Raw genomic sequence first — 26,941 nt, 5'->3', positions numbered from 1 at the left:
TTGAACTGACATATGCATGTCCTCAGAAGGCATTAAAGCTCTTGGTCTTTCTTTTTTTGTTGAGGGTGGAACTGGATGAAGTTCAGGAGACTGGGTCATTAAAAAGCACAGGATACTTTTTTTTGGTATTCTACACAAAAATGCTTTGTTCCAGACTGGCTTTATCTAGGGGTCCAAGCCAATGGTTATTTGGTGGCTGACATGAAACAAGTTTAAGCCATTTCACTCCCATTTGTGTAGCCACTTCCCCAGAACCAGTGCAGCACCACCTCCGACTGAACTGCACAGGCAACAGGTGAACGAGTTGGGAACGGGGCCACCTCACTCCAAGCCTCATCAGCACACAGACAATCAATGGGAAGTGCTCCTGTCTGTAATGTATCATCCTCGATATATTTAGCATATTGATTCCTAGAAGAATCTTCCAGCCTCCAGTAACTCTCTCCCAGCTTGCAGCTGATTAGCAGTTGACTAAGGCCAGCCTCACATCAGCTATGGAAAGAGGTCTGACATTATCACACATTCAGATTTGTTTCCTGCCTTTTATGTCTTCCATTAAGTATGTCTGTTCCCTCTAACACTAAACAAGGAGATAAATACTATTCTTTCTCCAAGACCATTAGCAAAATCCACTGTCTACTGTGAGCAAAGTTTAAAACCCCAAAAGCTTGTGTGATATTTAAATATTTCTGAAAATGCAAAGTCTCTCTCTTCAGCACAAGGTTACAGCAGGGACAGGGGTTATGCTCACTGGGCAAGGATCCATTACCCCTGAGGCTTTCCCTTCAGTATCCTCTAACCCAAACAGAGCTTTTGGCATCTCTTCTGTTCTAGAAAGCTTGATGTCTCTGGCACTGGATCTCTGTCTGTTAACGCTGAGCCTGGTATGTCTCCAAAAGATTACCACAGTCCCTGTACTATTCCTGCCATTCTCCTGTACCTCCAACAAATCACGAGCAGCTCTGCATTTTTGTAGGGTTGATTCATCTTTTAACTCTGTTAGATTACAAGGATGCTGATTTAAGGATGGGAAATTCTAAGCACTTTTGGTCTGTGGCTCTGTGTTGTTCCCCCCTCCGCCTTCGCTCCAACGCTGAGTCCCTGGGGAAAGGCTGAGTCATAACCCTATTTGCAATACTTGTATATGTGTCTGCCTGGAACAGGGCAGTTTTACTCTTTATCCAGGAATGGAGCTGTAAAAGGTCAGGCATCTCCAACTGCAGCGTGGCAAGAACAGGGATGAAGTCAAAGAAAGCCTCCTCCAGCAGGTTGTTGTCACCTGCAGAGTCCCAACAGACGGCAAAGGTGAGCAGTCCCCTTTCATAACAAGGACAAACCTTGGCTTAATTAGTCTGCTGACAAAACAATTATGTGGGACTGTGATGTTTTAATTCATGAGCCAAATTCATTTGCCTCAAAACCACTTCTGAACACCTGTCTCTGCACAACTCCCCAAATACTACTTACATGTCACAATCAAGGGAAGTGAGGCTACTTCCTACATTAATATTTCAGTTTTGACAGCAACTTTTCTAATAAAATACTGAAATGAGAGAGGGGCGTAAGCTTTTGTATGCCCAACCAGTACAGCTGTCAAGAGAGTAGTGTTGGCACATGATACAGGATGCTACAGATGCCATTTTATCCCACTCCCACCACCCACTTTTATTTCTCTTCCATCATTTTGCATTAGATTTTTTTTTTTTTTAAAAAGAACAGAGGAAAAAGATGTGAGCACAATCTGGCTCCTTCTAATTTTTTCCCAATTAAGTGAGGTAGCTGGCAAATTAACACCTGGTAACCTCAATTTCTGGTCAACAGTAGCTTTTCCAGATAAATATTAGCCTTTCAGATTTGCTGTCTTTCTGTTCACCTTCTTCTAAGTTTTTGTGGGCACAATTTGAATAGCTCATTAACCTGCTTACAGAGAGGTTTCTTTGTTCTTTTAAAATGTTTTACTAGATTCTGTGGACAAGGACTTTTTGTATTTTCCTTCTGGTTCCAGAAACATCCCAATTTCTTTTCCTCTTGCTAGAAATACCTCTGATGCTGAATATGCTTGTGTTTAATCTGCCTGAAGCATCATCTCAATACCTCTCTACACTGATGTCCAGAAAAGTGATTTAAGCTTTCTGGATTCCTGGGATCGCAATCTGTGCCCAAAATCTGAGGACACAGCATGAAAAATCCATCTTGTTACCAACTAAGGAAAACATTTTTAACTTCTTGTTATTCCAGTAACACTTCTACTTCAGATGAGTGGCCGAAATTTCTGCCCTGAGTTAAATGCAGTGCCTCAGTGTTAGTTACATGTTACAAGAGAAGCAAATGGGCTCTCAAGGATTTCAGGATCACTGGTGTGTATGAGTACAGGGCTCTCTCTTGTACTCAACTTGAAGCATGAGCAAGAAACCCTTTGCTATTGGCAGAGAGGAAACCAGCAGGGTCTTTTCAGCCTCTCTGGAAAGTAGAAGAGAGTCTTAAAAAACACTTCTCCAGTTCCACTGCTAAATTATGCAGCTGAAAGCGAGGTAACTCTAACACTGGATTAGGTTCAAAAGCCGGTCAAGTTCAAATACTTCCTGTCACTGGAGAAATCATCAGTCCCTTCATGTAAGACCACGTACTCCACAGCAGCCTCTTTACTAGTCAGGCTGAATTCTTCTCACTGGTTGTGATGCAATAGTAAGCAAAGCTTAAAGTCTCTTTATTACTGCCTAAATGAAAGGATTTTACTGATTTGTTCCCTCCCCTGCAGGCTATCCTTTTAAGCATTCATCTTAAAATGCAGATTATCAGAAAAAGGCTTCTTACTTTCAAGCTTGGTTGTTTTTTTACCATTTATTTTGTCAAATCATATTACTCCTAGAGTTTTAATTTCTTACATTTTGTATATAAAGGCTACTATTAAAATGACCACAGTTTAGTTGATGAAATGATGCCAGAAAGGGTTTTGAGTGTTCAAACAAGTGAATGTAGTCCAAGGTGTCTAAAATATTATTCATGTTCCTGGCAAAGAACACACACTTTTGCCCTTGGCATCTGACCAGAATGGTCTAGTGTTGCAGTAACTTTTACAATATACAGATACCAGCAAGCAGAAAGAGTGTAACATTCAGTCATTATCCAAGATCTTTGACACAGATAGTGACAGGGTTATAGTACATTACCTAAACAGGCAATGTAATCCCATGTGCAAAGGTCACTCTATGAGGTGCTGGTCAATTTATAAATCGTGCCTGAGAAAGCAAACATGGTGCAGTTAAAAAACCCCATTTGCAGGCCCTGTGTGGCTCAGAGCAACCACCATAGGGAGAATGTGGCATGGTCTGAGGCATGGGGACCCTTAAACAGGTGTTAACTCTGGACAAGTCATCTGACTTTACGTGTTCTGATTTAACAACTTTAAACCCACGTACAATAATCCCACCTAAGTAATCTGGAAGAGGTCTAAACTTTTCTAAAATATTTGTATTCCAGTTAGAGGAAGTCACATTATGGTCACGGTGTTCCAGTAATCAAGTAAACAGCATTTCTGGAATTCATTTAAATGGATTGACATTGCTGTAGCTCAGAAAAGAGAGAAGAAAAGCTCCCGGACAGAAATCAGAACTGCAGGTAGGTATGGGAGACAATGCTTTTCCCAATAAAGCAAGGCAGACAAAGAAAACCAAAGTATACATATGAAAGGTACAGAAACTGAAAAACCACTCTACACAGCTACACGTGTCAAGCAGAAAATCATACCCAGCAGGCACTGTTCAGAGAGATGACGGTATTGTGGATGATACACTGGAGTAGAAAACCATAATCTAAAATAAACTTCCCATGTGAAACTGGCTATGTCACTTACTGGCCCTATTTACACAACTACAGAATACACATAAAACATTTGTCCTGGAAAAGTATTGCAGGTCTGTATGCTGTGCTGGTTTATTTCTGCAATAACTCACTGCAAAACATTTGGAATACTGAAATGAGAGTGATTGAAACAGCGAAACCACCACTTGAGTCTCCCATAACCTAAGCCTGAAATTCAATAGCAGAAGCAGTATCTGGGTTTTCAGTCAAAAAAGAAACTACCATGATACTGAAGCAAGACTGTCTGCCTTCTGCTTCCTCATTTCATAATGCCACACTTAATGGCAAAGATACACATTTCAAACACAACTTGACACAAAACCTTTTACCAGTGTTTATAAAGATACCTCCACAATCTACATTGCTACAGAAATCGAAATCCTTAAAATCCTTCTTGAAGTCAAATTCAAATGAAATAAGTTACTGTGCTATCACAGGGTTATTTCACCTCAGGTACCTCACTGGGTCAGGTACAGCAGCTCAGGGATGCTGACGCTTCAGCACTTCACTGTTTCCCTCCACAAACCAGATAAAATCTGAATTTTATAGTTTACTGCAAAACAACTAAACTAACTGTGACTAAGCACAAGTGGAATACGCAAAGCAGCTCTTTACTGTGAAGCTTAGATCTGCAGCCATTCATTTTCCAATCTTACAAGAAATAGAAGAAAAAAAAGTCGTGAAAACTCAAAAAGGGAGTCTGGAGAAGTACAGCAGAACAACCCAACAGTTCTTCCTTTCTAGGGCAGGAACTTCATTACTAAAAGTAAAACTCTGCCAGAGAGCATTCTTCCTTTTTCTAAGGGCTCAAATGAAGAAATACAGCACAACTGAATAGATTTGAGTCCATTTATTTCCCAGACTATATTTACTCTGAGACAAAACCCATTTTGGGCTGAGCCAAAATTGACCACATCACATTGCAACCAGTTCTGCCAAAGCTTGAAAACTTAGTATTTTTGTAGATAGTATAGAAAGAGAGTAAAACCAATGACCTCACAACCCCTCTCCACACTTCAGCAGTTACTTGAGGCAAAAGATACTCCAGGGCCAGACAGATATTATGTCTTTTTCCTTAAAAGGACCGGTCTGGGAAACTTGGCTTTAGAACAAGACAGACCCCTTAGTTACTGCATTCTTCATTAATCTTGTAATTTGAAGGCCCAGTGTTCCTTGCTTTTGAATAGAGGGAAAAGAAGAAACCAATGGAATGACTTGGTGATGACTCTTGACAGGAGAATGAAGACAGATGGATAGAGAAAAGAATTGTCTCCAGCCATTCTCAGTCCTTTAGAACAGCTCCACCAAGTTCTCAAGAAGTTCCCCTACGCTCCAGTAAAGTTTTAGTATGCAAGCAAGGATATCACGCAGCTTGTTAAAACCACAAAGTCTGCAAAGCAAGATCAGCGCACCTTTTGCTCCACTGAAACCTCAGGACAGCTTCAATCTAAGGAAGAGAGGTAAAACAATATGACAGCACTGCTAACAGGGACAGCACATGGCGGCCACAGGACAAAGCAAGCTGGGGTGTACACTTGTCCATACATCCCAAATATTAAAAGCTTATCAGGGAGACATTAAGGATGCCAGAAAAAAACCTGACTGATAACTCCTATTTTGTGTGACTGGAGCCTCTGGGACATGAAGTTAACCTGAAGCAAATGTCACTGCTGGCATTTCATCAGTCTCACCCAGACTGCAGAGGCTTGGGAAGTAAAGCACGACGTGCTGTAAGAGCCTCTTCAGAAAGAGGACAGACACTCTTAGTGCACGTTTTGAGCCCTTCCTCAAGTTTTTTTTCAGCCACACCGGATTAATTGCTTATTTTCTGTGCACCTCATTTTTTCACCTGCTGGGGAAGTAGCTAGTACTCTGTGGGTAATTAATGCTTAAGTAATTGAGATAGCTGTGTGGCATACAGGGATGCTGACCTTAAGAAACTGCTACACTACAGGCATTTTGCAACAAAACAACTAATGGTGTAGACAGAAGCAGCAAGTTTAATGACTTGTCAGCACCTTTTACATGGCCTCTTCTCAAAGAGGTGGCACGTTCACATACACCTGCTCCACAGCAGATCTTAGCTGCTGTGTAACAAATGCATAAAATCACTGCAAGTAAAATTGCAGGAGACAATATTACAAAAAAGGAACGAGTTCAAGGAAGCCTTATAAAGCATGAAAATACATGTTTGATCAGTACAGAAAGGCTAAATTAATAGTTGCTTCTTACACATGCCAAAGGGCTCCCAACCGAGAAACAACAATGAAGTTTCAATCCATTATTTGCATTCAAAAACAAAAAAGTTCCATGTGAACAGAAACATGTGTTTCCAGGGATTCCCAAGATGTAAAACATTCTCCTGTAATTGTATAAATAAGAGTCAGAGACTGAAACCCATTAGTATGTTTCCACTAACAAAGCAGAATAAAACAGAACAGCAAATTAAAACTTCAGGGAAATGACCAGCGTCAGCGAACAGCTTAAAATGCTGCTGTGCTGGCATGAAGAGAGGAGAGTCCAGAGTAGTCTCCTAAGGAAACAAGAGCAAACCCATTCTTGTCCCTAGTGGTATTTATTCTTATAAGGCTACACTCTTATGAGTGAAGTACTTATTTTCCATTGCCTCCTCCATTCAGAACTGGAGTTCCTTGCCTTCCCTTACTGGGCTAGAAATAGTTTCAGCAATTTTTTCCTATGGCTTTATGAGTCTACGACCACATGAATAAACAAAGTTCTGCACTGCATGTCCATCTTCTAAAAAAGAAACAAAACTAAGACACACTTTTGCCTCAAAATTTAACAGCCACAGCTCACGCTCTTGCACATCAGGAGGCCGGGACAAGGCTGAGAGTGGGATCTAAAGAGAACAAGAAGGATCCAGCGGTAACAAGTCTAATTGTAGTTACCTCTCAGGTTTCAAAAGCTTTACACTCACTGTAGCTCTATCTGCATCCCCATTTGCTAATACACAAATATACGGGACTGGGATCCCAAAGGACTTACAGGTATATGGAGTGATTGTGGCTGAGCACAAACAGCTGTTATAAATCGACAGGGGAGGAAAAGGTTTTGATAAAGTAGTTGTTAAAAGCAGGTTCCTTGTGGATTTTAGGTCTACTAATACTAAAAACTTTTACTACACCATCTAATCTCAGGCTTTTGTAAATTCTCCCCTGTTTCTTCCCTATTGTGCAAAACACAGTTAACATAACCGGCACGGCAGGACAGACAGACTCGCCAGGAAAGCCTGGACAATTGTTCACAAACCAGTCTGGCATCCAGGGGTGTAAAACTAGCTTAAAATTATGAAAGAAGGTAAAATTTCAGGGCATTCAAATAGATAATGCGAGGGGGACTAATCCTATTTTCACAGTCAGAAAGACACCAACCTTTAGCACAGATCCACAGCTTAGCACACAAACTGTCACGCGGCGCTGTCACACAAAATCTTTTCTCAGGAAGAGACAAAGGGAGGGATGTACCCACCGCACCGAGGGACGTATGTGCCGGAGACAGAGACAAAACGAACTGCCCAGGGTCACCCACGAGTCGCTGAGGAGAAAGAACCAGGGGCACTCGTCTCTGGAGAACCAGGGCAGAAGGCGAGCAAACGGCAATCCCAACGTTTACAGCCCTGTTTAGACTTCGGAGCTATCAGGGACTGCAGGAGATAACCTGTCCCTTACTTCAACGTTATCTAAAGCAAACCCCTTATTTTATTAACCCTTATTTTTCTGGTTTGCAAGAATCTTTTCCTTTACGAGCTCTTAGCTAACCATTTGGGCTGCAGAGTTTTCGGGACAACACATTAACTCTTCATCAATCCCTTCTCAAGGAAGAATGTGCAAGCCAGGTGGACTGAAACACCAAGCGCACGTACACCAGAGGCACTTTAACTCTTTGGTTGCTTCTGAGCTCAGAAAACCTCAGCTTGTGCTCAGCTCCAGCACAAGAATCAAGCCCAGACCTCCAGTAAGGCATGCAGTGACAGTGCTGCTGCCTCACTGGAGACACAGGTAGGCGAGAGCTGAATCACCTTTGGGAGATTTTTGGCAAAGAACTGCCCCAGGAACAGCCCTGAGAGTTACTTCAACAGACTGGGTCAAGAGCAAAGAGAATCTTTTGGTGCAATCTGTCACAACTTCACACTGCAGACAAGAGAACTTCATGTTCTGTACACCATCCACAGACTGAGTCAGTGCCCCCAGCACAAGCTCCTTCCGCCTCCAAATGCTCTTTATACCATCATTAGACTGGAAAGGTGCAAACAGCACAATTTGTGTTGCAAAGGCAACAGCTGATTACTGCATGCAAACTTACAAGGTGAACCAGGAGAAAACAGGGGCAAACAACTACAATTCCTAGTCCTTACAGATGATAACAGAGACTTCAGCCACATTTAAAAAAGAGGGTGATATTATTTTGGGGCATACGTTTAAAAACCGTAGTAGATAACAAGAAGACTGCTGTGTTGTCAAGAGTAATTACCCTGGGATGATGTCAACTAGAAAAACATTTTCTCTCACTGGCTATGTAAATCACTACTGTACTTGGACTCATGGAAAAGAATTTCTTGTAAAGACTACCTGAAATCCTGACACGTCCTCAGCACAGGAGTGATGTCCCAGGAGCAGCTCACACAGAGCCTGTATTCACACTGACACCACACAAGGACAGGGCTGGTGTGTTTGACTCTCCTGGGTTTAATCCAGAACAAGAGCTCTCCCCAAGGAAAATTTTAACAAATCAAGGGGAAAAAAAAAAAAAAGCAGTCACATTGAACCGCCTCTGCTGCAGCAGTGGATGGCCAGCCTGTGTCAGCAGCCACGATCACACAGTTTATACACATGGGAGTGGTACATGCTCAGCGTCCTCAGGGAGAGGCTCTAATGGCATTTGCTCAAAGCCTTTTATTAACCATCCCTTGACAACTCCGTGTGGCTTTGGCCAGTGCTGGTCTTCTGCTTGCTGTAGGGAGGAAAGACTTCAGAGGCAGCACCCTTGGGAACAAGCCTGTGCAATGCTCGGTTTTAGAGTGTAAATTGAATGCACAACACAAAAAAAAGTGGCTGGCAGAAGATTTAAATCACCTCTGCCAAGCAGTACCACTGCTTTATGCACTGGAATCAGATTATTCTACTACTTGTTTAGTATCATTCCTATTAAGCTGAACTGAATGGAGTAGCATAGCCAAAATCTTAGAAGTTTGTTTCAGAAGACCAAGAACTTACTTTTATTACACTTAAGCTGGTTCTTCTGTAGGAGCAACTCCCACACTGATCTCAACTGGGTTTTTTGGCTGGGTTTTGTTTTGGGGCTTTTTTTTGTCCTATCTACAATGATTCCTTTAAAGTGTAGGGCTGCACTGAACGGATTTCTGATTTCATGTCTGATTTCACCTCTGCCCCCATTGTGGGTGAGTTAATTGATCACTCACCCACAAGAGGCCAATTCCAGCAGTGTCTAGAAGCATTTCATCACCAGAGTCTGCCTTGCCACAAGTCCCCTTCTCAAGTCAAGGGAGGGAATGCAATTCCCCTGTCTTGAGTGGATTTTACCACAATTAGCATTCAACAAGAAATCTGATTCCAGCTAAAACACAGAAGAAAGTAAGCAAAAGGTAAATGTTTAATGACAGTTGAGATTTCTGCACTTCTGTACTCCTGAGTCTTCTGAAGGAAGGGAAAGAGGACACAGAAAGAAGGATCAGCAGAGCAGTGTAGGACACAGCAGCTTTAAAGTATGACTATGATTGCAGTATTTTAGTAAGTACAGCTCCTAGATATGGTGCACTAAACTGGAAGTCTTCAATTTACAAAATGTTACTTTAAGTCACTGATTTTAATCTCTTCATGCAGCTGTAATCTGTTTATTATGTTAAATCCAGGCCAAATCTCACTAGTTGACAACTGTTACATCACACCACTACAGATACCTGAATATAAAACATAACCTATTGACAGAGGATAAAAGGCTGTGGCTACCTTATTATGCATGATACACTCCTAACTTCAATTAAAAAACTCCATGCAATGTATTATCAGTTTGGTGAGGTTTTTTGGTAGGGTTTTGTTTGCTGGTTTTTTTGGCTTTTTTTTTAAAAAAAAACCTAATAGCTGGCATCTCTTCATGGAACACACAGCCAACATTTTCAGATACCACTCCGTGAATAACTCAAATCTTCCTTGAATAAGACATGAAGGAGAGGAAACATTTATGTAATTTGTTTCCCATCTAAAAGAAAGCAAGCATAGTCCTTAAAAACGGAACGGAATCAATTCTGGTTACCTTGTGCCTTAATTTTAACAGCAGTCCTTTCTTTACCTATATATATAACAAGGTGTGGAAACAGCTTTCTCTTTTTAGCTTTCAAATGCCTTCCACTACCACAGTCACTAAATGAGCTGTTTAAACCAAAGGGAATAGGTTGCAGGTGCAAAGTGCCATCACAAGTTCATTTATCACTACACTTCAAACTCCAAGTACTCAGCTAAAGGCTCCCATCATATCAGAGCTTCTGCTTTACAACTACTACAACATAATCACATTCTCTACTTTTTACGTTTTCTGAACATGGAACCTAATATTATTTATATAATTTTAAAAGGTTGATTGGTGAGAGGAGTAGAAACATGCCTGAAAAACGATGAGCACTACAGAAGTGACCATAAAGATTCAAGACTGTGTTATTCCTCTTTAATATAACCTAAAGTGAGTAACCCAAGTTATATAGCTTATTTTCAGGGGTATTCCAATGCATTAGGAAATATTTATTTCCACTTGATTATCTGACAGCAGAAATAGGCAAAGGAAACAAGATGAACATCAAAACTGTTTACAATCTCATAATTTATGCCTGAATGATTCAGCTGTAAGGCTATGAAATATTTTTAAGTTTCTTGGCTGCCAGTTTTATATATGTTGAGACCATTTTTTTTAAGTTATTATGATTCTTACTGGAGTCAAAATTAAATCACTACATCTATTAAAATTTATTATCAATTTTACATGAAGGACTAATACCAGACTGGAAGCTGCAGCCACTCCAGCTGATTTAGCAGTTTGCTCCTACACAAAGAGCCCAGAGCAGCAGCTGTACCATTCCCTCCTACCCTGATCTTCCAAGTATTTCAAGCCTGTGCTAGACAAAACCACATCTGGGAATGAGAGCACTATCCAGGTATCCAGCAGAGAGCAAGGCTCACTCTCCTCTGAGCAAGTACAGCTTTACCCAGGAGTGCAAAGCAGCCACAGCAGTTTCTAAAACTGCAATACCCAAATACATTTAATCTGAGTTTCCATGCATTTCAGCAACATTATTCTGCAAGTTTTAAAGTGTACCAAGTTATTTTTGAACTAAAACTTATCCTATTTCCTGTACTCCAGTCTCCAGCAGACCAGGGAAAACTCGTGCTTTTCCTGTGGTCACAACTGCAACCTGCGATCACCTTTTACTTGAGCCTATCAGACGTAAAAAGGCTCCAACAGTGAAAACCTAGAGCCTTTTGCTTTCATTAATGGACTGTGTAATACTAAACAGAGCCCATCAGTGGGGAAAACTACATGACAAGTAGCCCTAACACCAGAAGAAAGTAACTGTGAATAACCTATTCTGAAAATTACAAACAACATGAGATACTTCACATGCCACTCTCAAAACTAAGCAGCTGCTCCAGCAGATCAAGATACTCCTGAAAAATGGGTTTAATAAAACTGAGAATTAAGTAACAGCTTGTAACAGGATTACTTTTCTTTTTGTAATGCCGGACTAAATACCCCAAATTTGTTGGATACAATGTAAGTTCAACCTGGTTTCCTAAGAACATGTTTGTGTCTCTACGGTGAAGCAGTGCAGTAGTCTCTGCTGAAGAAATGATCTACGACCAGAGAAACAGTCCAGCATTAGGTTTTCACAATGAGAGACTTTAGAGCATGAATTACTTGAGATCAAAATACAAAACAAGACACTTTTGGTCACTGCAGTCTCTGTGACAAGTAGTGGAATGGTGTCACACTTCACAGTAAGACAGCTATCCTGATAGAAAAACTCCAATTTTCCTTTTTAAGTGAAAGCTATAAGCACAGACAAGTAAAACAAGGAGACAATTTGCTAAGACCAAGCATGATATGCTAAAAAAAAAAATCTAACTTTGCTACTACGTAAAGTCTACATTAAGGTCAAGCCCAGCATTTGTTCCATGAGAGGGTGCTTTGTGAACTACGTGCATGTCTGATGCACAAGGGTAATTCTGGGTGGATTAAGTGCAAGGGAAAACTGCAGTGACCTACAGGAAGGAAACATCTTCTGACTCTTGGTGTACAAAGAAGCCTGACAACTGAAGTCTGTGCCTTTTTGGCGTACCAATCTCCCCAAGTAATTTGATCTGAATGTAACTAAACCCATTCGGATGACAGGATCTGGGAAATCACATACCGGGAGTTACAAAGTGCTAACCACACCACCTACAGAGTCTATCTGAATACCTGGCAGTGATGGGGAGGAGACAGTTAAGATTTAAGAAAGAGATTGAGCTTACAGGATGAGGAATTGAGCAAGCAAATGGCTCCACCTTCAGAACCAGAAATAACAGATCTGTGACAAACCTAGAAATGACACAAATCTGCACCAAATCTTGAGCCTTCAAATACTTCATGGATGCTTAGAAGAAAGCCCTTCTGAACACTATATCTTTCTTGAACGGAAAACCAGTGGAAAAACTTACTTTTCCAGCCTCTGAAGCTACTATGATAAAAATTACCATTATACTTGTTTGTAGTCGATGTACTACAATCATTTCTAAATACTTCTCTTAGTATTGGGGAAAAACAAGTAAAGTCAGGGCTTGTTTGACTCTGGTTACCTATGGAGCTAATTGCTAAAGACTAATTCCAGAGCTCTGGTGAGATTAATATGTTAATACACACAAAAAGACAGTATAAAAATTCACCTTAGAAAAAACCCCACACACTAACAAATTCCCTTTGCAATTCAAGTTTTCTTATTCTGGATTAGAATCTGAGCATGAGGCTCCCATGCTAGGGTGAATGGATGGGGTATTTACAAAAAGGGGGAAAACCACAAAAACTTAAATTAAAACCAAATTAATTCTGCCCTTAATAAATGAAGCTCACATCTGTTTTGAACACTGTTTCATGTTATTGTGAAATACAGCTACAGGGGACTTATTTCACAAAACAATGCTCCACAGCTTCATTCCCTACAAAGGGAACCATTTAAAAATACACCCTCACTTCAGTACACAAAGACTTAGCAAAGCTCCCGATCCCTCAGAAACGTGGCCGTGGTGTCAGCATCTGGTGTCAGCATCGTTCTCATTCTCACCAAGTACACTGAGGAGCGATGGGCACAGCCCAAGCACAGATTAACTCCTGGGAGATGCAGTTCAGCCCCTGCTGAACTCACTATCCCTGCTGTCAGCACCAGGGTACTCAGCTTGCTAAGTGCACACAGACCAGATTCAGCTGGTGTGCAAAGACAACGCTGGCAGCTTTGAAGAAAAATCTATCAGATTCCTGAAAGAGGCAAATATTGCCCAGGATGAGTGCTGCAGGAGAGGCCCACTCACAAACACAGAGAAGGAGTATTTTAACTCAGGCTGTGGTTCAAATGTAAATTCATGTTTTGCTGTGCACAGACAAGCTCATGTTTTGACAGTGATGTGGAGCAAAACCATAAACTGACGATTATGCATCAATGGACAGAAGTCTCAACAACAAGGCAGGACAGGAAGGAAGGGGGGAAATGTGTTAGACAGAAAGCAGTGCTTCCAGAACAACAGCTTTACACCTTCTTTTGTGAAACAAGAGAATGATGGACTCGCCAATTCAACTGCTTCTGCCTTGTGCCCAGGATTCAATTTAAGAATTAAATTACTGGGATAGCCATCTTATTGTCAGCTGCAGGCTCCATCTACTGCAAGACAAGCTAAAGACTGGGGCAAACTCAACCACACCGTGCTGCGCTCTCCCAAGACCACATGCTGACAACTAAAGCTGCCAAGCACAGAGCATCAAGGGCCAAGCTGTACTTTTTATATCTATATGATTACAACAGCCTAAAACCCAGAAAGCAGCTTCCTTTCGATACAGGTGATGCTGAATAAGCCTACTTGATGATAAAAGAAAAAAACACTGTTCATGACAGCTACCAAAATCCAGAGAGCAGCATATTTTAAATTAGAAGACTCTATCTACTCATAAAAACAGGTATTTCAAGGACAGCCTGCTTATGTTCCCTAATGAAGTGCAGGTGACATACACAGCTATGATAACATGACTCAGACAAGATGATGGCTCCTCTGACAGTCTTCCAGGCTTTGGAGTAGGAAGAAGGCAGGAGGACAGGAGATTGCAAAAGTGTAAAAGGCTCTTGAAAAATGCAAATGTTCTCCACGTTCATGTCCAAAGGTATCCTGGACAGCTGGAGAGATGTCCCATCTGATGGAGCAAGACGAAGCAACCCAAACACCTACACACTTCTAGGATGACAACTTGCAAGTATCAGAGTTAACAGCACTGACATTCAGACTCTGATTTGTGCCTTGCTTACTGCAAAGATAGATGGAGATGACACCTACAGTGGGATTGGGCAACACTGCAGAAGTTAATCAAGGTCACTGTTGTTATGAGTTCATCTCTTGCACTGCATTTCTGCCCACATGAACCTACTGCCCCTGGGTCTGGTCATTTAGACTGGAACACAACTTGCACCTTAGTTTTTCTACTGCAGAAAGCACTCAAAGACTTTTGTTCTGTATCCCTGAGGTGCACTGTAAACCACACTGCAGGAATCTCATCTTCAGCCAAAACCCATTCTAAAACCCAAGTGTTGAGGGGAAACACCAGCAAGGAAAGCGAACTCTGATCCACACATCAAAGGGTTTGCTGTGCACAAGCAGCATTACCACAGATACAGCACATTTTAACAGCCTCAATGACATTCCCGGTCCTCAGAAGAAAAGCAGGCAAGCCTTTTATTCCCCATCTGGTGGTCATTAATTCTAGAGAACAAACCTCAGAGTACGTCACCAGCTCTACTCCATCTCTCCATTTTGTACACGCTGCTTGTGTTGCAATGAATCATCCCCTTCACATGGATCTCCAAAGAGCTCCAGCTTCCCGTTCCCCAAAAGGCTGGATTAAACTGGAGAGTGCTCGTCTAACTTGTAAGGTGCCTTCCTAAGGCAAGTTTAAACCAGTACCTGCCCATCCCAGCCATTTTATCTTTCAAAAAACTGATCTTACTCACACACTTGCCAGCAAACTGGGAGAAGACATAATTTGCTCTTCCTATTGCTCCAGGCCCAGTTAGGAGACACTCATAGCAAGGTGGCCTATATGGTGCAAGAGACTGACGTACCTGATACCAGAACCCTGCACACAAACCAGGGAGCCACTGTCTCCCTATTGCAAACCCAGTGATTTCACTAATTGCAGAACCTTCCACACAACATTTGTAATTTGTGTAATTTGTATTGTATCATAAGTATTTGTAAAATAATGTAGTACCACAGAAAAAAATGCACACCTTAGATCCTGAGATGAGATTTGCATATAATAATATGCTAAAACAGCAGAAGCTCCTTAGCTCCTTTTTTTTTTTTTTTTGTGCTGCCCTTTGATATGCACCTTAGTCTTCAGTTGGAGAAGGAATTAAAAATCAGAAGCAAATGTCCAAGATGGAACTGAATCTCAGTCCCAGCCAGACAGCTTTATATCTATTTCGGAGCTGGAAAAAATCACTCCCACTATGTTCCGGTTTCTCCAGCTCCGAGAAGAGCATAGCACTCCTTCTTCCCCCACTGTGTTGCCCATTTAAACAATATGGCCTTAGGACAGGATAACAATGTACAGCACAGAAGACCTTAAACCCAGACACAGCATCCACGAGTAACAAAACGTCCCTCCCCAGTGCTTCCTGCCTTCAGCTTCAAAAGAGTCTCTCTTCACATTCAACCCTTCACCGTCACATCCTGAGCAGAGCACCAAGCACGCCAGACACGCCAACAGCTGGCCCAAACCAGAAGCTGGAATAAGAATTGCCAACTTATCAGCTACTAATCTCCCTAGGGACAGCACAAACTCTATCCACTTGCATCTATTGCAGAGCAGATGAAGGAAGGCAGCCTTCCCACCTGGTTATCTCCAAAGAGACTGTATGGAACAAATTCTGTGCCCTAGCACCACCTGTACTTTTCTCCTCCTAAAACTGCTCACAGACCACAAAAATACAACTGTTCCAGTTGTGTTTAAACCCTAACTCCAGAAATCTCTGCATTTTAGTTAGAAAATCACGTTTCTCAACTCTACCTCCAGATACTGAAAAATCTGCAACAGACACTGTAGTTAAAGGGGAAAAAACACTGAAGAGTCTTCTCTCCTAAAGGGTCTTTATAAGCCACCTCTGCAAAACAAGAAAGCGCAACCTCAGAGGAAGAGGAGCAGCTGTTTTGACAATCTGGCCCTTGTTCAAATACCAGGATAAGCCTTGAGTAGTAAAATATTGCCATCAATAAAAAGTTCAACTAAAGTACAATGCCCTGGCTCTGAAGCCCAGGTCATCTATTCCATGTTACATACACAGGAAAAGCTGCTGCAATGTTGTTCAATTAAAAATGTGTACAGAAGTGACAAATTAAAGAAAAAATATTCTGGATAACACTCTACAAGTTCATGCTCTCATGTGTCAGAAGCTGTGTTAGGCAACAGAGGAGAGCATGTGACAAATGCCAGGAAAAAATTAAAAAGCTATCTGCACTTGGGGATTGCTCCATTCCTAGGAATTATTTTCTTGACTTTTTAACTATGAAGCCACATCTCTGGCCAGTGCCTAAAAATTCTTTAAACTATTCAATTTAGACACTGCCATACAGCTAGCTGCAACAAACTGGCAAGACATTTGGATGGAAACAAGACAACTTCCAATTTCCTGCTGCATACACTGAGTAGTGGAGTAATCCCAACACTTTAGAAATTCCAAAGCATTTGGTAAAACTTATTTCAGAGCAGCCAAACAGTGAGTTTCAGACAGAAGAGCTGTATGCAACTTATGCACATTCAACATCAGACTTCGTATTTCATTTCTTCTTATGATTTATTCTTAAACACAGCAAAATACTCAACTACTGAGGTCCTGGATGCTTGCTGCAAAAATTAGTAACACTACACAAAATAGTGACTGGGATTACAAAATGAGCAATAAGGAATAAAAGCCACCAGGGTCTTATTTTTAGAAAATCATTGAAAGATAGCATTATGGAAGAAAAATGGACATCTTGAAGAACCAGAACCATGCTTCATTGAGAATGTAAGAGTATTTCTCCCCCAAATAAAGCTGCACTATGTGCTGAATGCTGTGTGTGTGAAAAGACTGTCAGCTGTACACTGCAGCTGATGAGACCCAGCAGGCACTTAGCTAGTTGTCCAAACAACTGAAACATCAGTGTGGTATCAACATTATTCTCATACTAAATCCGAGAGCACAGCACTGTACCAGCTACTATGAAGGAACTTAACTCTATCCCAGCCAAAACCAGGACACTAGCATGTCCCCATCATGGAACATGTGTTTAATGGACACAGCTGGAGATGAGTTACATAGACTGATCAAAATATTTTAGTGAAGTTACAAGTACACTCCAAGCTTTCCTGAGGCAGAAATCAATCTCTCTCCTGTCATGGAAAGATCCAGGCAGCTGCAGCACTACTCTGCTGCAGAGCTGAATTCCATGAATGTCCATCTGTCTGTAACATGTCTATGCTGGGCAGAATGATGAAGGAAAATCTCCATCTTTTGGTGGGCACCATGAGGCTCAGCACTCTGCAATACTGATAGAGAAGGAAGCCATTGTCTTGCTAACACTCCCTAAAAAGCTCCTTCTCTGACGAAGGTATAAGATAAAAATACATACAGGGACACCCACACAGCTCACAACTGCACAAAGCATATGGCAAGCTTGTGAACATGAACAAATACACTCACGTCAAAAAATATCGATAAGGAATCCAAAACCATCTACCGATCGGAAGCTCTGTGGGAAGCAACTTTTGTCTCTTTGAGACTGACAGGAGCCTCCAATTAAAACCATTTCCCAACAGTGTGATGCTGTCCCTCTTTATCCTGCCATCATCCCAATTTCAGAAGTCACCACTTTCAAACTTAGAAAGGGATGTAAGTACTTCAGGTGGAGATGCAGGGAGTTTTTCCTCAAGAAGACACTGTCTGCTGAGGCTGAGTGACAAGCACCTAAACCAACTTTCCTGCTGTGCCTCCAGTGAGCCTGCACTGCCCCTATCCCACCAAGATAAGCATTTCAGATGTTTTCCAGCCCCTACCTCCAGAACTTCCCAGGACAGGAGTAAGGCATGCTCGCTGCTGTCCATCCTTGGGACTCCTTCATATTGGGAACAGGCAGATCCCAAACACAGAGCAGCTGTCAGTGCAAGCCATTCGTCCAAACTGAACTACTGCTGCAACCACCTTCAAGAGAAGCTGCTGAGATTCAAGCAACAGCCATGAAACAAGGGGAACTTCCCCAGAGTGAAGCACCTGTATTTTATTCTAGTACAGAAACAGGCCTTGACATGATGGAAAACATCACCAGAACTCTGTGACAGCACTAGAAAATTTGTGAGGCAATTCTCATTTGAACCACTGTCCCTCTCCTACTCATCTTCCCTCATTACAGGACTCCATCTCTGTCATTAATATTAATAGAGAACTAATTGCCAAGGTCTCCCACGTCCCCAAAAGTATCAAGTCTGATCTCCACCAGTTGTGTTGGAGGATCTCCCAGATTATTGGCACGAAACTGTATTTCCTGCCACCGCTCCTGCTGACACAGACAGGGATTTAAAAAGTCCTACATTCATCTTAAAGAAGTCTGAGAATTGTTGATGCTAAGTATGCGTTACAAAAGAACAAATTTCAGGAAGACTGACTACGGCTCCATATTCTCCGCTTTCATTCTCATTCTCACTTCTGGAGCTCTCACTTGTCCATCAGCTGAGCAGCTATAGAAGTCAAATTTAGAAACCAAATTTCCACTTGAAAACATGCAGGTATGCTCATATTTCTGAAGCCAAAAAAAATTTTCTAATCCTCCTTCTACCATGCAGGTCACAAGAATCCAAAATTAACTCCACCCTTTCTTTTCACATCACCTTCCAAATGTCCTAACTCTTGCTGTGACACCACAAGATATTACTGCAGTTGACTAAGATCATTAGTTTAAAAAGCTAGCATTCAAGATGAAAGTATTTCCAACTATAAACCACTGGAACTATTTCGCATTTATGTCAGCCAGGACATTTTGAACAAACGCTGTGCTAAAAATACTGTAGTCTCATACACACCGGGAAACCACTACTACAACGTGTTCAGCTGAGCTAGGAAATAGCAGGATCCTGCAGCAGAAAAGGCTCTCTCTGCTCTGCCTGGAAAAGCACTTCCACGCTGTAGTAATTCCAGTGTTCAGCTAGTGATGGACAGTGGAAGCCACCAGAGCACATGCAGAGGAGCTCCCTGGAGCAGGCAGTTACAGGCGGAGTAAGGACTGTAAGAGTAAGCAGTAACTGGGAACACTGTTTAAAAGGAGTAATTCTACTGCAGCTATGAACTGGGTTTTAAATTTATTTTCTACTGTTTTTTTTCAGAAGAGCAGGACAGCAGCAAACTCGCTGCTGAAACCACAGCAAGCCCATACCATTCTCCCGTTCCCTTCACAGGAGGAACCATTCTGAAATCTAAAGATGATCCCTATTTAAATGCTGACAGCGCTGAACAGCTCAGAACAGAGAGTCCTGCAGGGAGAAGGTACAGGCAGATCTGTCATATGCTCTGTCAAAAGGGACAGTCCCAGGACAGCAAGGTGGTAAACACTGATTTCTACATTGAAAATCCTCTCTCAGATTTGGAAAGCTAAGACACAGACCTTCAAAAACCCAGGCAGAAGCAGAACACATAACACTAAACAGATTTTGCTCCCATGTTTTGGAGTGTGAGGTTTTCTATAAAATGTGGAGCAGTATTTATAAAACTGGCAGCCACAAAACCAATTCAATTTAATAAGCCAATAAATATTTGTGAATGACTACATGTCCTACAAGGATAGGAGAAACTGTATCAGCACAACCAGCTCAAGCAGACTTGAAAGAGAAACTGTCCCATCTTGAAAAGCCACAGGAAAAAAAAAAATCTGCACTGATTTCCTAGGTTAAATTGTATTTCTCTTAAATAGTCACTGTGATATTAAACCCCATCCCTGCAGTCCTGTAACAAAAAAGCAGATACACTGTCAGTGCTCCACTGATTTTAGCAGAGCTACAGCAATTTACAACACTAGGAAGAATCTGACCTGGAGCCTCCCTCTAATAGGGCAGTGGCTTGTGCTACTTCAGCAGGTATTACTTCACCAGGAATCCAGTGAAATCATTAACAGAGGAATTTGAGTCAATGAGATGTTAAGTACTTGCTATAATTACATATTATTGCAGTTTCTGCTGACAGTGCAACTCAGGAGGTTGGAATTCAATGAACTATCTAACGAATATCTGAAGTCACAGTTGTAAATGAAATTAGATCTGATTTGTGCTTGATCACATTTATGAGCTGTGTGTCTAATTTACATGAAGCCATGTAAAAAAAGGCACACTTTTACACTGGTCCCCTGGTTCAAAATTTTTCATGTTTTACAAAGTAAACAAAGAAGCCCTGATAACACATTAATAACAGAGAGTGCTTAACACTGGAGTAAAAGGAAAAACATTTTAAGAAAACCTGCTAAGAGGAAGAAACACACGGGCCATTAACCCCTGAAACACATCTTCCAGCACATTTAAGTAATTCTGCTGAGTTTTAACAAAAACACAAGTTGGCTGCAGCTCCCAGCCATGCATGCAACTCCCCACTCCCACCAGACACCCATTAAGTTTTAACCTAAATGCTGAATGTGTCAGAACAATTAACACAACAGAGCTCAAGGTCTCTAGCAAAACCCTTCAGAGGCTTCTGCTGGGGAAAATAGATGCAACCAACTTATGTAGCCCATGATAGTGAAGAGCAGCTTACCAACAGCATGTTTATTTACATTTCTGAGAAGTGTCATGAATGATCAATTTACTTCAGAGTACTCTCACCTATGACAATCTGAAGATTCCCACAGTGAAGCTACAATGTTATATCCTAACAAGCCCTGTGAGAGATTACTGTGAACATATTGAAAATCAGTGCAAGAACAAAATTAAGAAATTTTGCAGGGATTGGCGTCTTATGTAAAATACTTCTGAAATAAAAAACTAAGTGGTTGCAGACTTAAAACTACCCGAGCATTGTTCTGAGGCTGTGGGCAGCACTTCCCACAATGCAGGCTCACCACCAGCACTGCAGTCTGAAGCAAAGGCAGGGAGAGATGCAAGGAAAGAACAAGCTACATTCTTCTGGATTCTCCTCTCCATGTATCACAGGAAAGGCAGAGGAAATTTTCAGCTGAGGTATCAATCTGCACCTAAACACCATTAACTACCTTTTGTACTTTGGATCCCTTGCCAAACATTTGACATTTAAAGCATTCATGAGACGTGCTCCCAGGGAACTTAAAAGAGAGCTTCTCCCTGACATGTCACACACACAAACAGACCACAGGCAGTGCCTTCACACTTCCTAAATCCGTGCAGTTTGTTTAGCACAGTGGGTCTAACAGCAGTGCTAAGGTACACACAGCCCTATGCCAGAAGTGGCCCTGCTCTCCTTCAAAAAAACTCTCACCCATCCAGAAGGCGCCAGCAAAGGCAGCAGAAAGGAAGCACAAATCTGGTCTCCAACAGACTGTTTCACAACCACTGAGAAATCCTAAAGATCTCTGCTATGTTGCTCTACAGTTTGTTAGCATTTAAATCACCCACACCTCTTATTGCACAGCTCTGTCATACATGAAACATGAACTTAATGCAAAACACAAAACGTGCTGAAATTCCTTAACTTGTAAGGCATTTGGTTCAGCACTCCTGTTATTTAATTTGAATTTCCCTCTTGCTCATTCCCTCATGGTGCCAGCCTGATAAATACACAGATGCCCCATGAGCGCTTGGGCCAACATAAAAAAACCTGCCAGTTCCTGATAAGATGCTGCAGCAGTAAGGGCTTTGGTTTTCTTCCCTCCAAAAAATACTCACTGTTAAAGCAAGCCCCACCTTCAAACATGTTTGAATTCTAGAAGCCACCTCTGTGACGCTGGACAAATTCACACACTTGACTCCTCTTAATGCACTGTAATGGTTACTCCAGTGATAGCTGACCTTAAACTGCATCTTAACATTACTGGCCAAATCAACTGGAGGCAAAAAGCACTGCTTGGGGTGATGTCCTCAGTCTCCACACTGAGCAGTTCTGCATTTTACACAAGTTCAGATCACAGGCTGCTGAACAGCCAAGGCACTAATAGCAGTTAGCGGAATTTAGTAGCTTTGGAATGCAATTTGATTATTTTGCAAACAAAAGTAATTTTTATCTTCTGCACTCTGCAAACACAATGGGAGAGCTGAAAGTCAAGATAAATTGCTTTTAGTCTCAACATTTGTCCTCAGTAGTAAGAGGTTGTTACATCCAACCTGAGTAACAAAGCTCTTAAAGGCAAAACTCAATAGAATCCAAACTGTGGAGGTGGGGACATTTTCAGCATCCAAGCTGTAGTTGGAAGCAACAGTTTTAGACTCCATTTCCCTTCTGAATGCTGAAGACTGCAAGGATGTTACTTGCAGAAAAGGCTTGCTGTTTCAGCACAGTACCGCTCTCAGCATGGTCTGCAAACAGGCACTGCTAGGACTGAACATGGAAAATTCTTTGCAATGTGTACGGATACTAAAAATACAGCTAAGGTGAAAAAAATACCCACTACAGCCAAACAGGAGGAAGAACCTGGATATTGAGATGGAATGCAATTACTTACTCAAGTTGGAATTTGACCAGGACACTCTTGCTTAGAGTGATCTGGCTATTTAATGACAAGAAATAGCCAGGAACACATATTTACTGCTGGCACCCTCTCTCATACCCAACACTACTCTGCTATCAATGAAACGGGTGTGTAACCAGATCCAGGCTCCCAACTACAACCAGGCTGCACCGTGGTGACCTGCAATGGGCAGATCCACCCAACCTATTGCAGCTGCAACAACTTGTGTGACCACAACCCGAGGTAGTGTGTCCACTGACCCAGATAGGAACATTAGTAACAACAGGAAGCTTCAAAGTGCTTAAGCTGTCCTATTACTGATACACTAGCCAAAAGTCGCCCAAAACATTCTTTATTAACAAAAATGTTTACAGCTGCTACACTCAACATTTAGAATGAGTCAGTACCAGCCCCCAGAAAACTTCCCTTCCCCCAAATGTGAAGTATAGGAGGCCTAAAAGGAGAGTTTGGCTCTACCGTTTAGCACTGCCTGACAATAAAAGAACAAACCAATTCTAAACATCTGGGGGGAAAAAAAACAGCACTTGAGATTCTTACCACCTACTCCTAATCTTTGCCACTAAATAGCACCAAAACAAGAAAATAAGAGCAAGAACATCAGTGCTCTGCCTGAACAAGAACCGCTGTTCTCGGATTTGCGTGTGAAAATTCCCGACACACGAGTGCAAAGAACTCCTGTGCAGAGGAAACAAGACTCAGAGCAAGCAGAGGTGACAGGTTTTCAGGGAGATCAGGGGTGGTCACAAGGTCAGAGCAGGCAGTGTCTATTCAGCATTATTCCCTTAGCAAGACTAACAGGGTTACACGTACCTTCCAGTGCTAAAAAGGGTTTTGGGGTTTAGGGGCCTCTGATCAGCGACAGTGATGTTACACGACTGCCATAAATAATTACAACAGGAGGGAAAGGGTGCTGATACCTACACTGGTATGGATTTGTTGGGTGTACCCAATTTACCAGGAATTCAGTTTTTCCATCAAGGTGTCTTACTTTGAATTTCTGTATTGAATTCCTCCAACACATGGCAGAAATAAAAACCACAGGAGTTTTAAGAGCTGTATGACTAGAACTCTTAGAAGGATAAAACAGCACATGATTGCAAATAGAGGAGAAAAACCCCTCTAAAAGGTTCACTGGAAGCTGGAGTGAAAAGGTCAAATATACATCACTTCCGCTATGTACAACAGTGCTAAATAACTAAAGCTTAGCAGGGAGTGTTTTTCCCTAAATAAAGATGATCCTTAGATGAAGCAAGTATTTTACAGCATAAGAAGGCTACAAGCATTCCTATATAAGCTTATATTTAAATTGCTTCAAGAGTTACACTCATACTTCTTGGAAATCCATGGCACCCTTTTTTCCCAATAAGAATTATTCATAGAGCCCTACTATAAATTCAGAATGGAAATAAAGAGTTCAAAGCCTGCATATTTGATACTGTCTGCTCCTACTGCACACACACACGATCACATTCCAATGAACTGACAGAAAGAAAGGTGCTCAAAAGCGTAGATCTGTAAATATTTACACACAATAGCCTTACAAAGCAACCAGGCACGTGGACATCACCCAGAAAAGCATTCTAAAAATCAGTGTAACTATAAGTCAAGCAGATATTTCCAACCACCTTTTTTGTCCTCTACCACCTCAGCAATCAGAGGACAGCTCAGAGCTCCTCACACATCCCAAACAGTGACAGTAATACACACACACAAAGGTTGGTTGTATGTCCTCAACTCCCCTTCACCCTACTTAAGCCCTTCAATGTGACACCTATCAAATGGGGCAGGCTTGCAATTAGCTTGCTTCCTATGAAAATGAATAAATTACCAGAAAAAGTTAGGAGTCATCAGACTGATTAGAAAAGATAATATTGTACGTCTGTATGTATATAGGAATATAAACATAGACAGATAAGCGTATATACTCATATATAAATATATACATATATAAAAAATTATATATAAGTGTATGTATATATATATTAAACTACAGGACTCCTGTAAATGTTTCTGAACAAAATGAAGTTAGCTTGCAAAGTCCTTGAAGTGATGCTGTCTACCTTTCTGGAATTGTCTACACTGTGGTCTGTTGGGTTTTTTTTAAGTAGGTTTGTATTTTAATTTAAAAAAAACCCACCCAACAAGGTAAAGTCACATCATTTAAACAGCAAGGAAGAAAATAAGACTGATCTTAAAATGGATGCAGCAGCTTCTTTTAAAGAGCAACATGTTGCAATCACCTTTCATTTTAGGGGAAGGGAGGGATTCCCTCAATGGAACAGAGACGGGGAGCAGTGGGGGGAGGGAGCCTGCGATTAAAAAAAAAAAAAAAAAAAGGGCGACTTGGGATTTTTAATTTTTTTTTTTTAGCTAAAAACTTTGCTTTCCGCTCGGTTACAAGGGGCTGGTGCCGGGGATGGCAGCCCGGTGCCTCTGCAGAGGCGGCTCGGCGGCAGCTCGGGGAGGAGGAGAAGGAGAGAAAAGCCACAGAGAGAGAGAGAAAAAGAAAATGGCGCAGAGACTAAGTCCCGACCGTCGACAAGGCGACTTTCCAGGGAGGAATCGGGGCCCAAAGGCGACCCCGGCAGAGCCGCTGCGCTCGGATCGCGGGCCTGCGGTGCCCCTACTCGGGGCGGCGGGGGTCGGGGGGGACCGATCCCGGCGGGAAAGGGGCGCTTTTGGCAGCTCGATGGGAACAATGGGGCCGGTGAGCGCGGAGCCGGGACTTAGTCTCTGGGACGCCATGTCTGTGCGAGGGGCGCGCCGGGGCCGCACTCACCGTTCGCTCGGAAATCCGCCTCGATCTGCGGGGAGAGCACACAGGGACACACCGTCAGCACGCCCGGGCCCGCGGCGCTCTGGGGGACCCCCACCCCCGCCCACACCCTCATTTTTAGGGGAATTAAATACCAAATGAGAAAAGCCCAGCGCGATGCGGAAGGTGATGGGAGAGCGGGTGAAGCGCCCCCAGGCCCCCGCACAGCTCATGGGGGGACCCTCCCCGAGACCCCCAGTGGGGAGAGAGCCGGGGGAGCGCGGTAGCCGCCCCCTCCCCTTCTCCGCCCAGCCAGGGGGTCACACGCGGGTCCCCGCTCCCACCGCCCCCCATGCCGCCGCGGGGGGACACCCGGGCTGACAGGGCTCTGTCCAGACGCGCGGGGGCGGCCGCAGGGCACGGTCCCCTCGCTGGGATTACGGGGGGTGGCGAGACGGCCAGCCCGGGGCCGGCACGGGGGGATGCGAGCACCGCGGCGGGGGTCCCCCGGGAGCGCGCCCCGCGGGCGGGCACGGGGCGCTCACCTGGGAATCGTTGTGCAGCTGGTCCCCGCTCATGCCGGAGGCGCGGGCGGCCGGGCGGAGCGGGAGGAGCGGCGGGCAGAGGAGCGCCGGGCGGAGCGGGACGCGGGGAGCGCAGCGCGGTTGTGTAACAGACTAAGTCCCGGTTTCGGCACTCTGCGCAGGCGCGGCGCCTTTTAAAGCGGCGGGGGAGCGGACTGACGGGCAGGGGGTGGGACGCGGCCGCGCGCGTATTTGCATGCGAGCCACGCCCCCGGAGCCGGCATGATTTGCATGTGGGCCACGCCCCGCCGGCGTGACCGCTCCGACCCGCCGCCCCCCCACCATGCGCGCCGCCGGCTCGCTGCTTTACATATCCGGTCCCACCCCTTCCTCTCCCTCCTCCAATAGCGCGGCTAAACCCGGCCCTCATTTACATGCGAGGCCCCGCCCCTTCCCCGCGGCTGCCGGGCCCGGTGCATTGTGTAAGAACCCGTGCCGCTCCGTGCGCGCAGCGCGCATGCGCCAGTTCTCCGCCCCGCCGGCACTATTTGCATACAAGCCCCGCCCCTTCCCGTAGGCCCCGCCCCCGGGCCGCATGGCGGGCGGCGAGAGGGCGGCTGTGGCGGAGGAGTTTCCGCTGCCATCCCGCGACAGCCCCGCAGTGACACCCCGCACCCCGCCCGGCCTCGCAGCCCCCGGGCAGGACGGGCTCGGGGGCCCTCGGGGCTTCCCGTGAAGTCCCACCGCGCCAGACCCCTCCGCAGGCACCAGCTCATGGGCAATTTGAGCATTTCCAAGCGAGAGGA

The 26,941-nt window shown here is 43.4% G+C and overlaps 1 protein-coding gene across 1 annotated transcript in view; it reads right to left on the bottom strand.

Annotated features, from left to right (window-relative positions):
* Positions 1 to 26,308, bottom strand: part of TOP1 (DNA topoisomerase I) — a 66,666-nt gene extending 40,358 nt beyond the window's left edge. Inside the window, exons 1-2 of the mRNA XM_069033947.1 lie at positions 26,157 to 26,308; positions 25,636 to 25,660 (exon numbers count right to left, since the gene is read on the bottom strand). Coding sequence (XP_068890048.1) covers positions 25,636 to 25,660; positions 26,157 to 26,189 — 58 coding nt within the window. The 5' untranslated portion in view covers positions 26,190 to 26,308. The remainder of the gene's footprint in view (positions 1 to 25,635; positions 25,661 to 26,156) is intronic.
* Positions 26,309 to 26,941: the final 633 nt, after the last annotated feature.

Source organism: Aphelocoma coerulescens, chromosome 20 (assembly GCF_041296385.1).
Source record: "Aphelocoma coerulescens isolate FSJ_1873_10779 chromosome 20, UR_Acoe_1.0, whole genome shotgun sequence".
NCBI classification, from domain to species: domain Eukaryota; kingdom Metazoa; phylum Chordata; class Aves; order Passeriformes; family Corvidae; genus Aphelocoma; species Aphelocoma coerulescens.
Note: the sequence above shows the minus strand (reverse complement) of the source record. Positions and strands in the feature narration are given on the sequence as shown.